Source organism: Palaemon carinicauda, chromosome 3, assembly GCF_036898095.1.
Source record: "Palaemon carinicauda isolate YSFRI2023 chromosome 3, ASM3689809v2, whole genome shotgun sequence".
Lineage (NCBI taxonomy): Eukaryota > Metazoa > Arthropoda > Malacostraca > Decapoda > Palaemonidae > Palaemon > Palaemon carinicauda.
The window spans coordinates 74,523,918-74,545,372 of NC_090727.1; the positions used below are offsets into that span (position 1 = coordinate 74,523,918).

At 34.9% G+C, this 21,455-nt stretch overlaps 1 protein-coding gene and 1 long non-coding RNA gene across 5 annotated transcripts; both read left to right on the forward strand.

Annotated features, from left to right (window-relative positions):
• The first annotated feature begins 513 nt into the window (after positions 1-513).
• LOC137637764 (uncharacterized) lies at positions 514-1,148 on the forward strand. The gene is made up of 2 exons (XR_011043790.1): positions 514-922; positions 1,018-1,148. It is a non-coding gene; the product is annotated as an uncharacterized lncRNA (long non-coding RNA).
• A 1,233-nt stretch (positions 1,149-2,381) lies between these two features.
• Positions 2,382-8,184, forward strand: LOC137638334 (uncharacterized). Of its 4 annotated transcripts, XM_068370384.1 has the most exons (4): positions 2,382-7,542; positions 7,713-7,774; positions 7,880-7,958; positions 8,054-8,184. In XM_068370384.1, the coding sequence occupies exon 1, from the start codon at positions 2,603-2,605 to the stop codon at positions 6,992-6,994; it is 4,392 nt and encodes a 1,463-aa protein (XP_068226485.1). In that variant the 5' UTR covers positions 2,382-2,602; the 3' UTR covers positions 6,995-7,542; positions 7,713-7,774; positions 7,880-7,958; positions 8,054-8,184. The 4 variants fall into 4 exon arrangements, with proteins under 4 accessions (XP_068226485.1, XP_068226484.1, XP_068226487.1 ...); XM_068370383.1 differs by having other exon boundaries at positions 7,713-7,958; XM_068370386.1 differs by lacking the exon at positions 7,713-7,774.
• The last annotated feature ends 13,271 nt before the right edge of the window (positions 8,185-21,455 follow it).

Consider the following 21,455-nt stretch of genomic DNA (forward strand, 5'->3'; position numbering starts at 1 on the left):
TGGGTAATCAACTCAAAGATAACAGCTTATGGTCGGCCGGGGAATCGAACCCTGGTCCTAGAAACTAAGACGACAGTTCTTGGGCCAGAGTTCGATTCCCTGACTGTACAAGATATTTCATATTTTCACATGGCGACAGGAAAGACTAGTAATTATTAAGAATTTGGTATTTCAATTGCCCTACTCTTGGTACCATCAAACTGTCTTTCCTGCCGTCCAGTCTTTAAAGATGGATAGTTTGCTAACTCCTCCTCCTTCCATATGCTTTACTCGAGCGAAAACGCCGACGAGGAGGCAGGCAGCCCGGCCGTCCGACAGTGTCAGAAAGAGAGACACAGAGAAGAGAGCTTAGACCTCACTCTCCTGGGAAGGTTCCTGCAATTTTGACTCTTCCGACATGCCTGTTTTAGGCTAAAGGCCTTTATTGGGATCCCTGGTCTACGTCACCCTCTTGTGAACATCTGCCAAAATCCATCTGCAACGCCTTTGTGCATGGTTCGACAATGGTGAGTACCAAGAATATTTAGGGCTTATTTTTAAGGTTATCATTGCGAACTCTCATTGCCTTGTGTTGCCTATTTCAAGTTTTTCCTGTCTGTCATTTTTAACCTTATGAAGATTAGTAATAGATTTTTGTGGTCAATGTTTTATATATCGTATTCTCTTGTCCTTTCAGGTGATTTAGCTCTCGGACTAGTAACTCTAGCTTATTTATAAATTCACGTTCTTAACACTTGGGTAAGAGAATCGTCAAATACATTGTTTCGAATGATTATATTTATGACGAATTGTCTCCCATATTACGACCGAGCAAATTTATATTAGGTTTACCGTTCATTTCAGGATGGTGTTCGGTTTCGATGTATCGGCCCTTTTATTTCCTTCCTGATACTAATGTAAACCTCAGTTGCTCAATTGTAAGGTAATTTTAAGTGGGTTATTATTCTGATGGGTATATTCTTCTATATAAATGACCATGACTTTTAGATACTAATCTTCTTGAATATTTCTTTACAGACAGCGAGCGAAGCAGAACGAAGGAAACGCCCTACGATTTACGTGAATTGCCTTGTTCTCCAATCAACTTTTTGTAACTCCGTTACTACGTTATTTTAAAGGCTTATTTATGTAATAAATATCATATTTAATTACATTTTTCCTTCCAACCTTTATTTACAAACCACAGATTTTTATGGTGTTCTGCTTATGGCGCCCAACGTGGGGCAACACAATGAAAGGTGCTTAATGATGGTGCAGATGATCTAGTAGAGAATTGACCACGACCGGGGCTCCCAGTAGTCTCATATTTCTATTTGCAGGACTTGACATTTTCCTTTCCAGGATATTAACATTTCATTTAAATAAATATATTTTTCCTTTTCAGAAAGTTAACATTTTATTATTTTGCATTTGTTATACGTTTGTTATAATGGCTAACTTACAGGTACTGATTGGACAACGAAAAGTCATTCGGAGAAAAGTCACCGAACAATTCAATAGGTCTGACACCTATTCTGCCCTTACACAAGAAGAAAAGTTAGCTATTAAAGGTCTTCTTGTTAATTATAGAAACAAGCTGTCAGAGCTAGATGATCATATCCTCTTGAAGAAATTTCCTGACGTATCTGATGAAGCAGAGTTAGAGCCAGAATTAACAAGTTGCCAGGATTATTTAGATAAAATTGAGTATTGTTTACCATTACTTGAGATTTCCAGGGGTAATAATGGTTCTAATATTCCCGACGTGGCCCGCAGTTTACTGAAACAGCCAACAGCTCCTCTTCCTAAGTTTACAAGCAAAGAAGGAGAAGATTTATTGAAATTTATAGCAGAGTTTGAGGCTACAACTAATGTATTTCAGTATCCTGATAGAGATTTACTTTTATTGCTGAAGCAACAGATAGACGGTCGAGCAAAGACTTTATTATGTTCTCTGGAAGCTGACAAACAGCGTTATGTAGATGCCAAAGAATTATTGATTTCCGCCTTTGCTTCTAAGGAGGTTTGTAAAAACAATGCAATTAGGAAAATTACGGAGTTAAGTCTAAGAGAGGGTGATGACCCCTTCACATTTATTTCCATCCTCCGATCAGTATGTGAAGCAGTCAAGACTTTTAACATTGGAGCGGATGAATTTGTCAGATATTTTGCTTGGCACGGCTTAAATGGTCGCTTTCAGCGTCATTTTATTAATATTACAGGAAAAACTCATCCTTCCTTAAATGACATTATTTCACATTTCTTTGCAGCTTGCGAAAGGTACGAAAGTTACGGGAAAGGTGTTGAAAGTTTGAAATGTAAAGCTTCACGTGTCAAAACATTAACACTCCCTCTTCCTAAAGAGAGTATTACCAGCATGGCTGCGAAAGCAGTAACATATGATAAAGACAGGTCTTCGCCTCAGTGTTCCTTGTGTTCTACGGTTGGAAATAGTGATAAATTTCACTTTATTCATAAGTGCCCTAATTTTCTTTCTCCTACAGATAAAGTGCATATTTTAAAATCTAAAAATGGATGTGTAAAATGCGGCCAGTTTAATCATGTTTCCGGTAAGTGCCGTTTTAAATTCAAGAGACGCTGTTCAAATTGTAACAGCTGGCATATGACTTACCTGTGTGATAGGAGTCTGTCACCAGGCAATAACTCTAATAATATTAATAACTGCAAATCCAAGGTGGAAACTTCTCCTCAAATAAGCAGCGGTGTTGCCGTCCTTCCCACTTGTCATGGTGATTCAATTTTACCCACTTTTTCATTTAAAGTTGGGGGGACTGTTTACAGAGGACTGAAGGACAGTGGTTCGCAGAGCACGTTTGTCACTAAGAAATTGGCGGAGGAGAATAATCTTAAAATCATTAACTCTAAAGTAAAGCTAACAGTTAATGGGTTTAATGGTAACAAAGAATATTTTACTGAAATTGTTGAAGTTCCTGTTACGATCGGAGATAAATCCTTTATAATTTATTGCTTGGTTGTACCAAACATTAATGTAGCATTGAAATTACCTCTGCTTGGTAGATTAGTTGATAAATTTCAGGCACAAGGTGTTAAATTAGCTGATCAATTCCTTAATAAATTTTCTCATGAAATTGATAATGTTCAGCTCATTTTAGGTACAGACTTCGCTTATTGTATTGCAGGTACAGATACAGTTTTTGGAGGAATAAATTCATCGATGTATACCGAGTGTCATGCTGGTATTTTGCTGTCTGGTAGCATTGATTTAATGATAAAGAATATTGATAATTTAGCTGATACGAGAGTGCAAACCTCGGCTGTTAGTAACCCATTTGTGTGTAGTTCTGCTATTCATATCCAGAGTAATTCCTTTTTGCTGAACTCTAAAGTTGATATTTTTGCCGATGATGACATTAATACTAACTTTTTGGTAAACTGTTCATTTTCTGTAATAAATGAAAGAGGCATGCTTATGGAGAAACCATTGCAACAGGCCACTGATCAACTTCTAGAGTCTGAATGTAATTATTACTTAAATTACGATCAGAATTTCTACAATGATGAAAGTATTGAACTTAATAACCAGTTGGTCGAATTTACCATCAAAACCCTTCGTCGTAGGGAGTCTGATGGACGTATTATTGTTCCCTTGCTGTGGAATGGGAAAGTTTCTCATTTACTTTCAAAGAATGAAAATCTATCTAAGTTGATATTAAGGTCTAACCTCAAGAGACTTAAACGACATCCAGAACGTTTGCAGCTCGTTGACCAAACAATTAAGGAGCAATTGAAGGCAGGCATAATTGAACCCATTTATGATTTAGAAGTGTTTAAAAGTGAGAATCCTCAACATTCTTTTTTACCACACATGCCTATCTTTAAACTGGATAGGGATAGTACCAAATGTAGGATTGTATTTTTGTCTAACCTTAGGGATTCTTCTAATAATATATCTTTGTCACATAACCAGTGCATGTATTCAGGGCCTACGTTAAACCAAAAATTGTCCTCTTCCTTTTTACAGCTTAGATTTGACCAAAAGTTACTCATATTTGACCTTAAGAAAGCCTTTAATATGTTATCTTTAACAGAAACTGATCAGTCTAAGTTGTTATTTTTTTGGTACAAAAATGTGAATCAAGGCGATTTTTCCTTATTGGCTTTTAAGAATGTAAGATTACCTTTTGGCCTTAGATGTAGTCCCTTTTTATTAATGATTTCATTATATTATATACTTGTGTTACAACCTTCAGAGGATTCACGAATAGCAGATTTAAAGAAATCTATCTATTCCATGATTTATATGGACAATGGGGCTATTACTGCCAACACTTCAGAGGAGTTAGAGTGGTCGTATAAACAGCTTTCAAATATATTCAATCCCTATAAATTTGACATTCAGCAGGTTGTAACTAATGACTTGACTTTACAGGATGAGGTGGACCGCGAAGCCGAGGCAGCTATGCCTTTACGTAACAAGTTGTTTGGTTTAAACTGGGACCGATGTTCCGACGAAATTTTCACTAAACCAATTTGTCTGGATCCCAATGCTAATACTAAAAGGTCTCTTTTACAAACAATTGCTTCACAGTTTGACCTTTTTGGTTTTAATATGCCATTGTTTAACCGCTGTAGATTGTTCATGCATCAATTACAGTGTCAAAAGAATTTACATTGGGATCAACCATTAACGCAAGAATTGCAGAGAGAATGGATTAATATTTGCAGGCAAACCAACAGAGCTCCTCCTTTAAAAATTGCTAGGTGTGTTGGTCCACGAGATGGCAATTATGATATTTATATTTTTTCAGATGCAAGTAAGGACATATTTGGTTGTGTACTCTATTTACAGCATATTGAATCCAATCGCTTAAGCTTTATACATGCCAAAAACCGACTTGTAAATAATCAACTTAAGAGTAAATCCATGCCCTCTCTGGAACTTAACGCAATACATTTAAGTGTTGAGTGTGCTCTTGAGATTTACAAAGATTTGTCTGGATCTGCTTGCTTAAAACCCTTAAAGGTTAATAATATTTACGTATATACTGATTCTCTCTGTGCCTTACATTGGCTGAATTCTGCTGCCTTGAAATTGGACAAATTAAATAAACATTCTCCATTTGTCGTAAACAGACTTCATAATATTCAAAGAATGTGTGAAACGGTTCCTATAAAATTTAGCTTTATTTCAGGAAAAAACAATCCTGCGGACATAATCACCAGATGTGTGTCATACAACCAGTTGCAAAATTCTTGCTTTTTTTCAGGACCAAATTTAAGTATAAATGAAGTTCCAGAATTGTCAACTACCATACCAGCATTTGAGATGCCCACTGAGGTTCAAGCAACTCCTTCCACAGCTCAGGTTATTGAAGTTGCTAACAATCTTATTGATATTAATAATTATTCCAATTTCAGGAAACTTTTATTGATTTTTCGCAGAATTTTCTTAGTGGTGCACAAGTGGAAGCTGAAAGCGAAAATTGCTTGCTCACCAGTCGCTAATTACTTTGCCCAGGCTATAAATTACTTGTTAAACAATGAACAAAGGAAGCATTATCCTGAGGTATATTCTTACCTACAGCATGGTCTTAATTCCAGAAAAGACATTCCTCCTATTATAACGCAACTTAATGTATTTTTAGATTCACAGGGTCTTCTGAGAGTTAAGAGTAAATTCAAAAAATGGAATTATGGCTTAAGTGGAAATTACCCTTTATTATTGCACCCAGACAGTCATTTGACCAAACTAATTATTTGGGATGCACACCTCAAATTATTACATTCAGGATGTTATTCTGTATTAACAGAGCTCAGAAAGCATTATTACATCCCTAAACATTTTTCAGTTGTGAAAAAAGCTCTTAAACAATGTGTTCATTGTCGTAGGTTTAATAATCGTTATATAAGGTTAAATCAGAACTTTTACAGAGACTTCAGAGCAGATCCTCCTACGGTTCCTTTTTCTAACATATTTATGGATTATCTAGGACCCTTCAATACGAAGGATGGAAAAGAGACCCGTAAGGTTTGGTTACTATGTATCACCTGTACTTGGTCTAGGGCAGTTAACCTCAAAATTTGCAGGAGTTTGAATGTTGCAGAATTTTTAAGAGCATTTCAGCTACACTGCTTTGAGTACGGGATACCTCAACTTTGTATTAGTGATCTTGGGACTCAGTTGGTGGCAGGAGGTAATACCATAACTTCCTTCATTAGTGACCCTCAGACGCAATTATATTTTGAGGAAAATAATGTAAAACCCCTCTCCTTTCAGCAATATTTCAAAGGCTGCAGTGAATTGGGATCATTAGTAGAAGTATGTGTAAAAATGGTCAAAAGATTAATGTTTGGAGCAATTAAGAATTTTATATTGACGTATGTAGACTTTGAATTTCTTGTCTGTAATATTGTGCATCTCATTAATCGACGACCTATAGCCTTCAAAGAAGCTGTTCGTGCTGAGACTGACAATGTGCCCGAACCAATAACGCCGGAACAGCTCGTGCGAGGCTATGAATTGACTTCTCTAAACCTTATCCCTAATCTTCAACCTCTTTCAGTTGAAGATCCAGAATTTGACCCTGATAATAAAGCTATTTCTCAGAATTACGTAAAGTTGTGTAAAATTAGGCAGACTTTAATAGAGACCTATCATAATGAATTTCTAGGTACTCTGATTCAGCAAGCAGTTGATAGGAAGGGGCGGTATCGTCCCGTTACTCATAAATTACTAAATGTTGGCGATGTTGTATTAATTAAGGAGGAACATACCAAAAGGAATAATTATCCTTTAGGCATAATTCTAGAAGTTTTTAAGAATGATTTGGGTGAAGTTACCCATGCTGTTATTAAGAAGGGAAAAACAGGCCAGACATCAAGGTTGCATGTAAATAATATTATTCCAATACTAGAAAACACAGGAAGTACCAATTCAGCTACTCCTGATGTTAGTAATTCTGTTACTTCGTCCTTAAGGCCCAAAAGAAAGGCTGCTATATTAAGCCAAGAAAGGACAAGACAGATGCTTTAATCATTATTCAGTGTTTGTATTTTTTTGTATTTAATTTAATTATTTTTACATTTCTTAAATGTATTTTTTCTTACAATTGTCCTGCTATGTATGTTTCAGGATGGAATTTTTTCATTTCTGAAAAAATCCCATCTTCGCCCCTGGACTGTACAAGATATTTCATATTTTCACATGGCGACAGGAAAGACTAGTAATTATTAAGAATTTGGTATTTCAATTGCCCTACTCTTGGTACCATCAAACTGTCTTTCCTGCCGTCCAGTCTTTAAAGATGGATAGTTTGCTAACTCCTCCTCCTTCCATATGCTTTACTCGAGCGAAAACGCCGACGAGGAGGCAGGCAGCCCGGCCGTCCGACAGTGTCAGAAAGAGAGACACAGAGAAGAGAGCTTAGACCTCACTCTCCTGGGAAGGTTCCTGCAATTTTGACTCTTCCGACATGCCTGTTTTAGGCTAAAGGCCTTTATTGGGATCCCTGGTCTACGTCACCCTCTTGTGAACATCTGCCAAAATCCATCTGCAACGCCTTTGTGCATGGTTCGACAATGGTGAGTACCAAGAATATTTAGGGCTTATTTTTAAGGTTATCATTGCGAACTCTCATTGCCTTGTGTTGCCTATTTCAAGTTTTTCCTGTCTGTCATTTTTAACCTTATGAAGATTAGTAATAGATTTTTGTGGTCAATGTTTTATATATCGTATTCTCTTGTCCTTTCAGGTGATTTAGCTCTCGGACTAGTAACTCTAGCTTATTTATAAATTCACGTTCTTAACACTTGGGTAAGAGAATCGTCAAATACATTGTTTCGAATGATTATATTTATGACGAATTGTCTCCCATATTACGACCGAGCAAATTTATATTAGGTTTACCGTTCATTTCAGGATGGTGTTCGGTTTCGATGTATCGGCCCTTTTATTTCCTTCCTGATACTAATGTAAACCTCAGTTGCTCAATTGTAAGGTAATTTTAAGTGGGTTATTATTCTGATGGGTATATTCTTCTATATAAATGACCATGACTTTTAGATACTAATCTTCTTGAATATTTCTTTACAGACAGCGAGCGAAGCAGAACGAAGGAAACGCCCTACGATTTACGTGAATTGCCTTGTTCTCCAATCAACTTTTTGTAACTCCGTTACTACGTTATTTTAAAGGCTTATTTATGTAATAAATATCATATTTAATTACATTTTTCCTTCCAACCTTTATTTACAAACCACAGATTTTTATGGTGTTCTGCTTACTGACCGACCATAAGCTATTATCTTTGAGTTGATTGCCCCTTGGGTCTCTGATTCCCGAGGTATAGAGAGAATCCAGATATCAAGAGGAGTATAATATATGGTTTATTTGAATATATATATATATATATATATATATATATATATATATATATATATATATATATATATATATATATATATATATGCGTAAAAATCACAGGAAAACGTGATGCTCAGATGCAGAAGAACCACAGGGAAAATGAAAATACAGAATATACACTTGAGTCCTGACTAGTTTCGTGATACTTCCTCAGAGGAAGTATCACGAAACTAGTCAGGACTCAAGTGTATATTCTGTATTTTCATTTTCCCTGTGGTTCTTCTGCATATATATATATATATATATATATATATATATATATATATATATATATATATATATATATATATTTATATATATGATCAGTGCCCAAACCTCTTCTCCACTCAAGCTATGACCAGGGATGGTCAGGCAATGGCTGCTAATGACTCAGAAAGTAGACATGTAGGCTCACAAGGATGGTTAGGTTGCAGACAATACAAGAATCTATCGAGCTTGAGCGGGACTCGTTCTCCCGTCCAGCAGATCGTCAAGCAGGGACGTTTCCAATAGACTACCAAAAGACCATATTTCATCATTTTAATCTAAAACATCGGCAGTACCTTGAATGGTAATCTCTCGTCATCTATACTTGCGCATGGGGCCAGATTACGGTAAAAGTATCTTAACTGCTGTTATTATTTTGTTTCGAGAATTAGAAGTGTTTAAAAACGTTTGATTACGTCAACTTAAATGTTAAAGTAACCAGACATAGCTGTTGAGTAACCAGCTTGTATGCCTATAATATCTCTCTCTCTCTCTCTCTCTCTCTCTCTCTCTCTCTCTCTCTCTCTCTCTCTCTCTCTCCACAAGAAAAAATGAATGACTAGCCTAGAAATTTATCCTTTTCAGTGACATTTGAGAGTAACTGAGCATGTAACTGTATTCCTCAAGGGATTAGAAAGAGGATGATGAAATAAGTGAAGCATTTTGTACCTTTTGCCTCAACTACACGTAGCACTTTTTTTTTTTTGCCTATATATGTTGCTAGAGGAATTAGTTCAATTGAATCCCATGTGGTTACATTTCAATTAATCTTATTTGGTGTGCGCTCATTATCGGCATTGTGATAAGATATTTTGGTTCACGTAAAGGTTTCTTTTATGGGTTTATTGGATAGTTATGGTAACTTTTTCAAACTATGCTGTCCATGTTTTACACTCTCTCTCTCTCTCTCTCTCTCTCTCTCTCTCTCTCTCTCTCTCTCTCTCTCTCTCTCTCTTTATATATATATATACATACATACATACTTACATATATATATATATATATATATATATATATATATATATATATATATATATATATATATATATATATGTGTGTGTGTGTGTGTGTAAATATGTATGTATGTATGTATATGTATATATATAGAGAGAGAGAGAGAGAGAGAGAGAGAGAGAGAGAGAGAGAGAGAGAGAGAGAGAGAGAGAGAGAGAGAGAGAGAGAGAGGGCGAATATTCATTTTCAAAAAGGGAAAATAGTTGTCTTGCATATTTGAAGCTTCGAGGGAAACAGCCCTTGTTAGTTGGGGGAAGAAATGTGAGGGAATTTGGCGAAAATAGTACGTAACTGTTTTTGGAGATTTAACAAGATCGTGGAGAGCATAAATTCAAAATAAAAGTTTTGTAATTTTAATATTTGGATATGTTTCTTTTGCGTATTCAAAGTAAATGCTTCTAGAATTGGACATGTTTTATCTACGTATTAAAAGTAAAAGCTTTTTAGAATTGGACTTGTATTATTTACGTATTAAAAGTTAAACCTTTCTCAGAATTGGACTTGTATTATTTACGTATTAAAAGTTAAACCTTTCTCAGAATTGGACTTGTATTATTTACGTATTAAAAGGAAAAGCTTTTTAGAACTGGACATGTATTATTTACGCATTAAACGTAAAAACATTTTAGAATTGGACATGTATTATTTATATATTAATATTAAAAACTTTTTAGAATTGGACATGTATTTTCTACGTATTAAAAGTAAAAGCTTTTTAGAATTGGACATGTATTATTTACGTATTGAAAGTAAAAGCTTTAAAAATTGTGTATGTATTATTTACGTATTAAAAATAAAAGCTTTTTCGAATTAGACAAGTATTATTTACGTATTAAAAGCTAAAGGTTTATAGAATTGGACATATATCCTTTACGTATTGAAAGTAAAAGCTGAAAACTATTTAAAAAAGTTTTGGTGGTGGTGTAATATCTATCTGGATTAAAAAAAAAATCCAACAGAACATTGTTCCCAAGGAAAATTAGTGCCGTCAGTACACCTCACGCTGTATACTATAGGTATTAATTGAGAATTTTGTAATGACCATTTAGTTTTTATCCTTACTTACGTCTCAGTTTCCCTTCTTCCATCGTGCTCTTCAACCTCTTTAACTTTTACTTTTGATGCTACTCCGGTGTTTACCACACATGTGTACATTGAAATTGAATGGCTTCCTCGGACCTAACGATAGGCTTATGTTATTATTATTATTATTATTATTATTATTATTATTATTATTATTACTTGATAAGCTACAACCCTAGTTGGAAGATCAGGATGCTATAAGCCCAAGTATTCCAATAGGGAAAAATAGCCTGAAGTTATAAATCCAGTACATTAGATAGTTGTCCAGTGATGCTCTCTCTCTCTCTCTCTCTCTCTCTCTCTCTCTCTCTCTCTCTCTCTCTCTCTCCAATTTCTTTATTTATCGCTATCTACGAAGACCTAAGAAATGACCTAAGAGCTTCATATATTTGGTCAAATCTCTCTCTCTCTCTCTCTCTCTCTCTCTCTCTCTCTCTCTCTCTCTCTCTCTATCTATCTTTGGCTATTTGCGAATACAGAAATAACCTAAGCTTCATATATTTGGTCAAATCTTTAGTCTCTGTCTCTCTCTCTCTCTCTCTCTCTCTCTCTCTCTCTCTCTCTCTCTCTCTCTATCAAAAAAGCTTAAAACATCAATAGAGGCCGACTTTTAAGAGGAGATGTGGGAGATACGTGGAACTAGTTGTGGTAGCCTATTGGAAAGTCCCTGGCTCGCAATCTGTTGGACGGGAGTTTAAGAAACACTCAAGCGCAATAGATTCTAGTGGTTATCTGCAACCTCATTAATCTTGTAAGCTAGAGAAGGGCGGAGGTGTTTTCAAAAAGCCCATAGTTCTACCTTCTGGTTCATCAGGGGCCATTGCCTGGCCCTCCCTGGTCCTAGCTGGAAGGTGAGGGGGAATGGGTGCTGATCATATGCATAGTCAGTCTCTATAGTCAATTTCTTTTAGCAATGCAGATTTGCACCGACTCACAGCGGTGCCCTTTTAACTCGGAAAAGTTTGCTGATCGCTGATTGGTTGGACGAGATAATTCTAACCAATCAACGATCAGGAAACCTTTCCGAGCTAAAAGGGCACCGCTGCGAGTCGATGAGAATCTGCCTCAATAAAAGAAATGGACTCTAGTGAACTATGCTGTCCATTGCCTCTGCCTTTCATGAGTAACTATTAAACCTTTAAACTTTAACTTTATTGTTACTATGATAAACGTTACTTAAACTTTTTTGTATTAACTTAAACGGTACTTGATCTTTATTGTGACTACCTTGAAAGGTACTTAAACTTTATTTTAACTACCATAAACGTTACTTGAACTTTATTTTTGCTATCATAAACGGTACTTTGAATTTTATTGTAACTACCATAAACGTTACTTTTACTTTATTGTAACTACCATAAAGGAGTAAAAACTTTATCGTAACTCTACCGTAAAATAAACGAGTAAAATATTTATTGAAACTCTACCATAAAATAGTAAAATCTTTATTGTAACTACCATAAACGAGTAATAAATCATGTTCGCTGAAAAGCAATCGGAATTTATTCAACCAATATAGTAAAAATGATGAATATATTTAACCAATATAGTTAAAATTATAAATATATTCAACCAATATAGTAAAAATTATAAATACATTTAACCAATAGAGTAGAATTCATAAATATATTCTACCAATATAGTAAAAATTATAGATATATTTAACCAATATAGTAAAAATGATAAATATATTTAACCAATATAGTAAAAGTTTTAAATATATTTAACCAACATAGTTAAGATTATGAATATATTCAACCAATATAGCAAAAATGATAAATATATTTAACAATATAGTAAAAATGATAAATATATTCAACCAATATAGTAAAATGATAAATATATTCAACCAATATAGTAAAAATTATAAATATATTTAACCAATATAGTAAAAATGATAAATATATTTCACCAATATGGTAAAAAGGATAAATATATTCAACCAATATAGTAAAAAATATAAATGTATTTAACCAATATAGTAAAATTCTAAATATATTTAACTAATATAGTAAAATCTGCTAAATATTCACCAGATTAGCATTAGAGCATAACAAAAGGGTCCTCCATTAACTGTGAAGCTTTATGCCACTGGGAAAAAGAAAGAGATCAGATAAGCCTTTAATCTTTTGATGCATTCTAACACGCGATAGATTTCCTTTGATGGTTTTCATTCAATAAAAACAGAAAGGTTTTCTCATTTTTCCTCTCGTGTCAGTTAACAGCCCCGTCGTGTAGTGAGAAGCTCTCAGTTTGGGTGAAATTAAATTGGAATTTACGAAAATATGTTTAGAGATATTTGTTTGCTACTTATAATTTGGTCTTTTACTAAAATATGTTTAGAGATATTTGTTTGCTACTTATAATTTGGTCTTTTACTAAAATACGTTTAGAGGTATTTGTTTGCTACTTATAATTTGGTCTTTTACTAAAATACGTTTAGAGATATTTGTTTGCTACTTATAATTTGGTCTTTTACTAAAATACGTTTAGAGATATTTGTTTGCTACTTATAATTTGGTCTTTTACTAAAATACGTTTAGAGATATTTGTTTGCTACTTATAAATTCGTCTTATTTGTTTTATAAAATTTCAATCTAAGGAGTAGTGGCGTAGCTAAGAGGTGTGGGAAATACGGGTTATTTTGAATCCCCCCCCCATCCCGGTCTCCAAGATATGGAGAAAATATAAGTATGGAAGTATCCCATACATTTTAAACCTAATTATATATTGGTATGATACCTTCATGGTAACTTTGTTAATCTCTCTCTCTCTCTCTCTCTCTCTCTCTCTCTCTCTCTCTCTCTCTCTCTCTCTCCGTTTCATATTTTCAGGTCAATTTTAAACCTCATTTTTCAAAGGTATGATATCTTCATGGTAACTTTGTTAATCTCTCTCTCTCTCTCTCTCTCTCTCTCTCTCTCTCTCTCTCTCTCTCTCTCTCTCTCTCTCTCTCTCTCTCTGAAAAACTTTTTAAATGCAAAACGTCATTTTCCCGTCAAGCACTTATTTCGCTTTGGCTTAGTTCTTTTCCAGTTCCAATTGAAAAAGTCTTTATCTTTCTAAATGACGTTGAATCTGGTTCACCTCGATATGACTGGCAGAAAAAAATGAGTGGGTTGTGGAGGAAGTATTATTCCTCAGTGTTTTCATATATATTTTTTTGTTAATTATATCACATTGACATATTATCACTCATTAATCAGTGAGTGATTAAACTGGTATTAGTATTTTTATTCGTCATTTTTAGTGAATAATTTCTAAATTTATATTAATGTTGATATAAAAGATTTTTTTTGTCAGGTTTCCGATTAATATCTATATTTATATCAATGTTGATATACCAATTTTTATTTTACTGTTTTGTTTGTCATTTTTAATGATTCGCATTTATTTATTTCAATGCTGAATCTCTAATTTTAATTTATTCGTTAGTGGAAGTATTAAGGGATGACTTCGTAATGAAAATAGGACAGCAGCATAAAATGTGAGACGTATAAATCATCATCATCATCATCTCCTCCTCCTACTCCTATTGACGCAAAAGGCCTAGGTTAGATTTCGCCAGTCGTCTCTATCTTGAGCTTTTAATTCAATACTTCTCCATTCATCATTTCCTACTACATCGAGATGTAGGAGCCTTTTCTTCCACACCCAAAGTTCTCGTTATTCCACCAAGTTGTTCATTCGCTTACGCTGTTGAGAAAAACCGTAATTTTAATCGGAAATTCTCCATACAAAATATACTGTTCTCAGCCGTATTTCAGTAAAATACAAGCGACTGCAATTTCTACCCTACTTTGTTATTATCTTTTACGGGTTGGCGACCGTAATATCACTCCATTACGTCAATATATCCTTTTTTAACACGGTAAATGCCTGGTAACATTTAATCCAGGATTTTTACCGTTATTTTTTAAAGCAAATTTTTTAACAGTGTATACAACCGTTGAGAATCATGGATATAATTATAAAATATAAAATACATTTACCAAGGATTTTTACCGTTTTTACGGCAGATTTCTAAGTGTATATAACCGTTGGCAAACATGGATATCATTATAAAATATAAAATATAATTACCAAGGATTTTTACCGTTTATACGGCAAATTTTTAACAGTGTATATTACCGCTGGTAAAAATATATCCATTTTTAAAACGGTAAATGCCTGGTAACATTTATTCCAGGATTTTTACCTTTTTTTAAGCAAATTTTGTAAAAGTGTATATAACCGTTGGCAAACATGGATATAATCATAAAATATAAAATATACTTACCATGGATTTTTACCGTTTTTACGCCAGATTTTCAACAGTGTATATAACCGTTGGCAAACATGGATATAATTATGAAGTATAAGATATAATTACCGCGAAACAAGAGCTCTTATGAGAATCTAGTAGAATCCGTCTTATTCGCGAAATTCTCATTACGGCCAGAATAGCGCCTCTGATTCTCCACTTGCGAAGTGACTTATTAATAGAAAGCCGGCTTCCAAAGGAGAACTATAAATCTTGCAGGGCCAAGTGAACACTCTTCGAGGTTGATTAAGACATCAAATGAAAATCTCTCAATAGCGGTGTAGTCATGATCGCTTCATTTTAATGTTGCTGATGTTCTTAAAATATTTACTTTTTTCCTTGTTTCCTTTCCTCACTGGGATATTTTCCCTGTTGGGCCCCTGGGCTTATAGTATCATGTTTTTCCAACTGGGGTTGTAGCTTAGCAAATAGTAATAATAATATCGATGATAATAATAATAATAATAATAATAATTTACTTAACTATCCGAAGAGTGGATGAAATTTGCAGCCTTCTTGGAATATTTTATAATAATAATAATAATGATGATAATAATAATGATAATAATAATAATAATAATAATAATTTATATAACTATCTGAAGACTTTGGGTGAGATTTGCAGCCTTTTTGAAATATTTTATATGTATAGTAAACCCAGCATATCACTATTGTGAAATTTTCTTTCATCAGTACCCACATGACATTATTTTTACCTTCGCCAACGAAGTTGGAAGGTGGTTATGCTTTCGCCCCCTGTTTGTGTGTGTTTGTTTGTGGAAGCACATTACTTGAAGGATTAACTGTTATGTAAAAACCCTTGGATCGATCCTCCATTGACCTCGGATCGATCCTCCATTAGCCTTGGATCAATCCTCCACTGCTCTCGGATCGATCCTCCATTGGCCTTGGATCAATCCTCCACTGCTCTTGGATCGATCCTCCATTGGTCTCGTATCGATCCTCCATTGGCCTTGGATCAATCCTCCACTGCTCTCGGATCGATCCTCCATTGGCCTTGGATCAATCCTCCACTGCTCTTGGATCGATCCTCCATTGGTCTCGTATCGATCCTCCATTGGCCTTGGATCAATCCTCCACTGCTCTTGGATCGATCCACCATTGGCCTTGGATCAATCCTCCACTGCTCTTGGATCGATCCTCCATTGGTCTCGTATCGATCCTCCATTGGCCTTGGATCAATCCTCCACTGCTCTCGGATCGATCCTCCATTGGTCTCGTATCGATCCTCCATTGGCCTTGGATCAATCCTCCACTGCTCTCGGATCGATCCTCCATTGGCCTTGGATCAATCCTCCACTGCTCTTGGATCGATCCTCCATTGGTCTCGTATCGATCCTCCATTGGCCTTGGATCAATCCTCCACTGCTCTCGGATCGATCCACCATTGGCCTTGGATCAATCCTCCACTGCTCTTGGATCGATCCTCCATTGGTCTCGTATCGATCCTCCATTGGCCTTGGATCAATCCTCCACTGCTCTCGGATCGATCCACCATTGGCCTTGGATCAATCCTCCACTGCTCTTGGATCGATCCTCCATTGGTCTCGTATCGATCCTCCATTGGCCTTGGATCAATCCTCCACTGCTCTCGGATCGATCCACCATTGGCCTTGGATCAATCCTCCACTGCTCTTGGATCGATCCTCCATTGGTCTCGTATCGATCCTCCATTGGCCTTGGATCAATCCTCCACTGCTCTTGGATCGATCCACCATTGGCCACTGATAAATCCTTTGGCCTCTGATCGATTCAGTTGGCCCTGATCGATCCTCCATTGGCCTTGGATTGAGCCCCTGTTATCCTCGTATCGATCCTCCATTTGCCTCAAATCGATCCTCAATTGGCCTCAAATCGATCCTCAATTGGTCTCGAATCGAACCCAGTTTCTCGCCTTGAGTCGGGAGTACCATTCCTAAATATACTCACACTTTAGCACCAGGAAGACTGGAACCAGGGTTTAAACTTAAGCATGTTTTTTTTTACCTTAGATTACCTTAAAACATTTCCAATTTCCTTGAATTTGAAGTTAGTAAAACCGAAATTACCTTACTAATTATATGTGAATAACTGAAATAATAATACCAATTCCTTAATATCGCAAGAGGGTCTGCCCCTCTCTTTTATTCTTCTCCTGTACTTCTCTTTCTCCCTATTTCCTTAATCTTTCCCATCCCGAGTACCTGCCTTTGAGCTCTAAATTGGATTGTATCCAGGGGTACTCTTCCTTTCCCCATATTCCCCACTTCCCTATTATTATTATTATTATTATTATTATTATTATTATTATTATTATTATTATTATTATTATTATTATTATTATAGAAATATCATTACCTTAAAAGTTACCTTGAACCAATGCAAATTATCCCAAACTAAGGTAATTACCTCAATATTTACCTTGAATCAATACAAATTACCCCAAACTAAGGTAATTACCTGAAAAATCTAAACCCTGACTAGAGCGTATATGACGATTCATGATACAGTAAATCTTCCAAACAAACTCCTTCATTTCGTTGCAAATGCATTACTCCTATTGCATCGAGTCCTTTCTCTTTTCAGCGAAGGTTAAATTGTGCTTCTTCCCTGCAGGCATCTGGCTCAAAGACCTTTAACTCATTTAGGCTCTGTGATTATGGTTGCGGTTAACGTCATCTTTGGGGTAAAATGAAAGAAAAAATGCCTGAAATAACTAGTTGTCAGGCCACGTTGATTGAATGCCAAGAACTAAGTTGTCGTCATGTTAGCAAATTTCCTTTCTCTCTCTCTCTCTCTCTCTCTCTCTCTCTCTCTCTCTCTCTAAATTCCTAAAATAACTAGTTGTCAGGCCACGTTGAGTGAATGCCAAGAAGTAAGCTGTCGTCATCTCAGCAAATTTCCTCTCTCTCTCTCTCTCTCTCTCTCTCTCTCTCTACAAAACAAAACTTTTGTTGGGGTTTAGATTGGAAATAACACTGTGCATAAGGTGTGTATAAATTATTATAATGTACAAGTGTTCCTGTTGTGTATACGACGATTGATAAAATTTTTGCTGCATAGTCAAGTAGCCTCTCTCTCTCTCTCTCTCTCTCTCTCTCTCTCTCTCTCTCTCATGTGCGTGTTTGTGACTCAGAGAGCAGGGTGCTGCAGAGGTAAAATGCAGTCTTGCAATATCATGAAAACTGAAGATGAAAATATCGGATGTCTTTTCTTATTGAGATTTGATATTGAAAGCACTATATATTGCAAAAGTCTAGACTCCAGGCTCGGTATTTTTGTCTGATTATTTCGTTTTTCTCTGAATAAGGATCTCTTTAGCATACATATTTAGGAAAATATTTAACTTTTCTATTATTTGATTAGGATATTGATAAGAATAGAATTGGTTAAAATGGTAATTTGAGAATTTTCTTTTTCCATTTTAGAACTGAATAATGTAGCGTTTGTTCATGTGTTCATTGCAAATATCTGCTTATTATTGTATTAGTTAAGTGATTATTATCATTATTATTATTACTTGCTAAGCTACAACTCTAGTTGGAAAAGCATGATGCTATAAGCCAAAAGCCTCCAACAGGGAAAATAGCCCAGTGAGGAAAGGAAACAAGGAAAAGTAAAATATTTCAAGAACAGTAACAGCATTAAAAGATATATTTAGTGAATGAACTATAAAAACTTTGATAAAACAAGAAGAAGAGAAATAAGATAGAATAGTGTGCCCGAATGTACCCTCAAGCAAGTGATCTTGATGTATAGGTTAAATTTTCTTAAAGTTTTGATTTTTACAATATCAAATTTATTGTTATTCAAATGAATCTTTTCTGTTCTAGGTATGATATATACAGTTTTTTTTTTATTATCGTCAAGGGAAAAACATTTGATGAGGTTGAAGTAAATTTTCAAGAAAAGAACAGGACTGGTGCAGTCACGGGTTTTTATTTATTTTTTTTTTTTTCAAATTTACCGTTATTCAAATGAATCTTTTTGCTGTTCTAGATATATCCAGTTTTTATTATCGTCAAGGAAAAACAATTTAAGAACTCGAAGAAAAGATAAGATTTCAAGAATAGAACAGGACTGATGCAGTCAAGGCAGTATGAAATGCTTTTGGCCAATGGAAAAGATTTTCAAACCCCGTTTTCAGGCCATTATAAAAGAAATAAGCAATTTCGAATTCAATTAGGAACAAGGTTTCTTATATGTTTGTTAGAAGAAATGAGAAGTCAGTCTTATATTAAAAAAAAATAAGAATAAATCTGTTCCATAATTGGAAAGGATGTTATATGAAAAGGAAGATAAAAAATTGAGATCAAGATATTTTGAATAATTCATAATGTAAATCTTATTTTATTTTGTTCTTTCACAAAAATGTTGAAGATTAGTTAATTCTATCTTTTCTCTCTTCCCTATATAATAAAATGCATGTGTTTGGCTATATATATATATATATATATATGTATATGTATATACACTCACATATACATATACATATACATATGCATATACATATATATATATATATATAAATATATATATATATATATATATATATATTTATATATATGTATGTATGTATGTATGTATGTATCAAAACACTTGCTCTTCATGATATAGGGAAGGGAGCTAAGATATTTCTATTTCTAACCTATTACGCTATAGGACGTTGCCAAACATATGACTACTCGGTCTCTCCCCATCCCACGTGTAGGGGGAGGAGGAGTATTCATACCTTGATGAGACGGGGTACCCTGAGAGGTAGTTAGCAAATGGGGAAGGGGGTGGGAAGGGTTTAATTTGTGTTTGCACGTGTGTCTATATCAACCTAAATATTTAGCCGTTCATTTTTTACGGATCGCATACACTATAGTCCATTTCTTTTAGCGATGCATATTTGCACCGACTCGCGGCGGTGCCCTTTTAGCTCGGAAAAGTTTCCTGATCGCTGATTGGTTAGAATTATCTTGTCCAACCAATCAGCGATCCGGAAACTTTTCCGAGCTAAAAGGGCACCGCTGCGAGTCGGTGCAAATATGCATCGCTAAAAGAAATGGACTATAGTTTTCTGATATATTCAAACAGTGTGAAATTTCATTTTCCTTTTTTTTCTATCTTCCATCCATGATTTTATAGGTTTAGCATATTTTTAGATAAATAAATAAATAATAATACTATGTGCGTCTGTCTAGTGAATTAATGCAATAGGGTTTCGGATGATATCTATGTAAACAAAACAACCCCAGAATTTCAAACTTTTTGTTATGATTCGATGTGGTTCTGGTTATTATTTGGCAGATAGTCATTATCGTCCTCACCTCGTTTTCAATCGAAAGTTTCGAGTTAGTTTGCGAAGCGAAGCGAAGTTTCTGTATGAATTTGATTGTTTGTGTAGAGATAAAGTTGTTCCCGTTCACGCTGGTATTTAATCGATGTATTTTCAGCTAATCTCTCTCTCTCTCTCTCTCTCTCTCTCTCTCTCTCTCAATAAAGGGTTATAGTTTTTTTTATTCACACAGGTAATTTAGTCGGTGTATATTCAGCTAAATTCTCTCTCTCTCTCTCTCTCTCTCTCTCTCTCTCTCTCTCAATAAAGGGATATAGTTTTTTATATTCACGATTGGTATTTAATCGATGTATTTTCAGCTAATCTCTCTCTCTCTCTCTCTCTCTCTCTCTCTCTCTATAAAGGGATATAGTTTTATATATTCACACAGGTATTTGATCGGTGTATATTCAGCTAAATTCTCTCTCTCTCTCTCTCTCTCTCTCTCTCTCTCTCTCTCAATAAAGGGATATAGTTTTTTATATTCACGATTGGTATTTAATCGATGTATTTTCAGCTAATCTCTCTCTCTCTCTCTCTCTCTCTCTCTCTCTCTATAAAGGGATATAGTTTTATATATTCACACAGGTATTTGATCGGTATATTTTCAGCTAAATTTGCCTCTCTCTCTCTCTCTCTCTCTCTCTCTCTCTCGCGAAAGATGATTGCATTCTGCCTTTGGGATTTCATTAAGCCTCTGTCACTCACTGCAACGTTAGATCTGGTCATTGCTTGAATGTGTGTGTATATATATATATATATATATATATTATTTATGTATATATATATATATATATATGTGTGTGTATATATATGTGTGTGTGTGTACATATGGAAGAGAAATATGATAGTATATTGAACCCGAGTATATATATGTATATTATATATATATATATATATATATATACATTTTTATATATATATACATATATATGTGTGTGTGTGTGTGTGTGTGTATAAAACACCTTAATATATTCGCCGAAATACCACTGCTGACTTTTCTCTCGTTATGCTAATTTTATTTGTCCTGTGCAATAACGTCGCTTGAAACAATGCGACGCAATGATAAACGATACAGTGCTGACATGGAATGCGTAATCATT

Bases quoted from the DNA above. Each gene is read 5' to 3' on its own strand.
- LOC137638334 (XM_068370383.1), top strand. From the start codon at position 2,603: ATGACTTACCTGTGTGATAGGAGTCTGTCACCAGGCAATAACTCTAAT.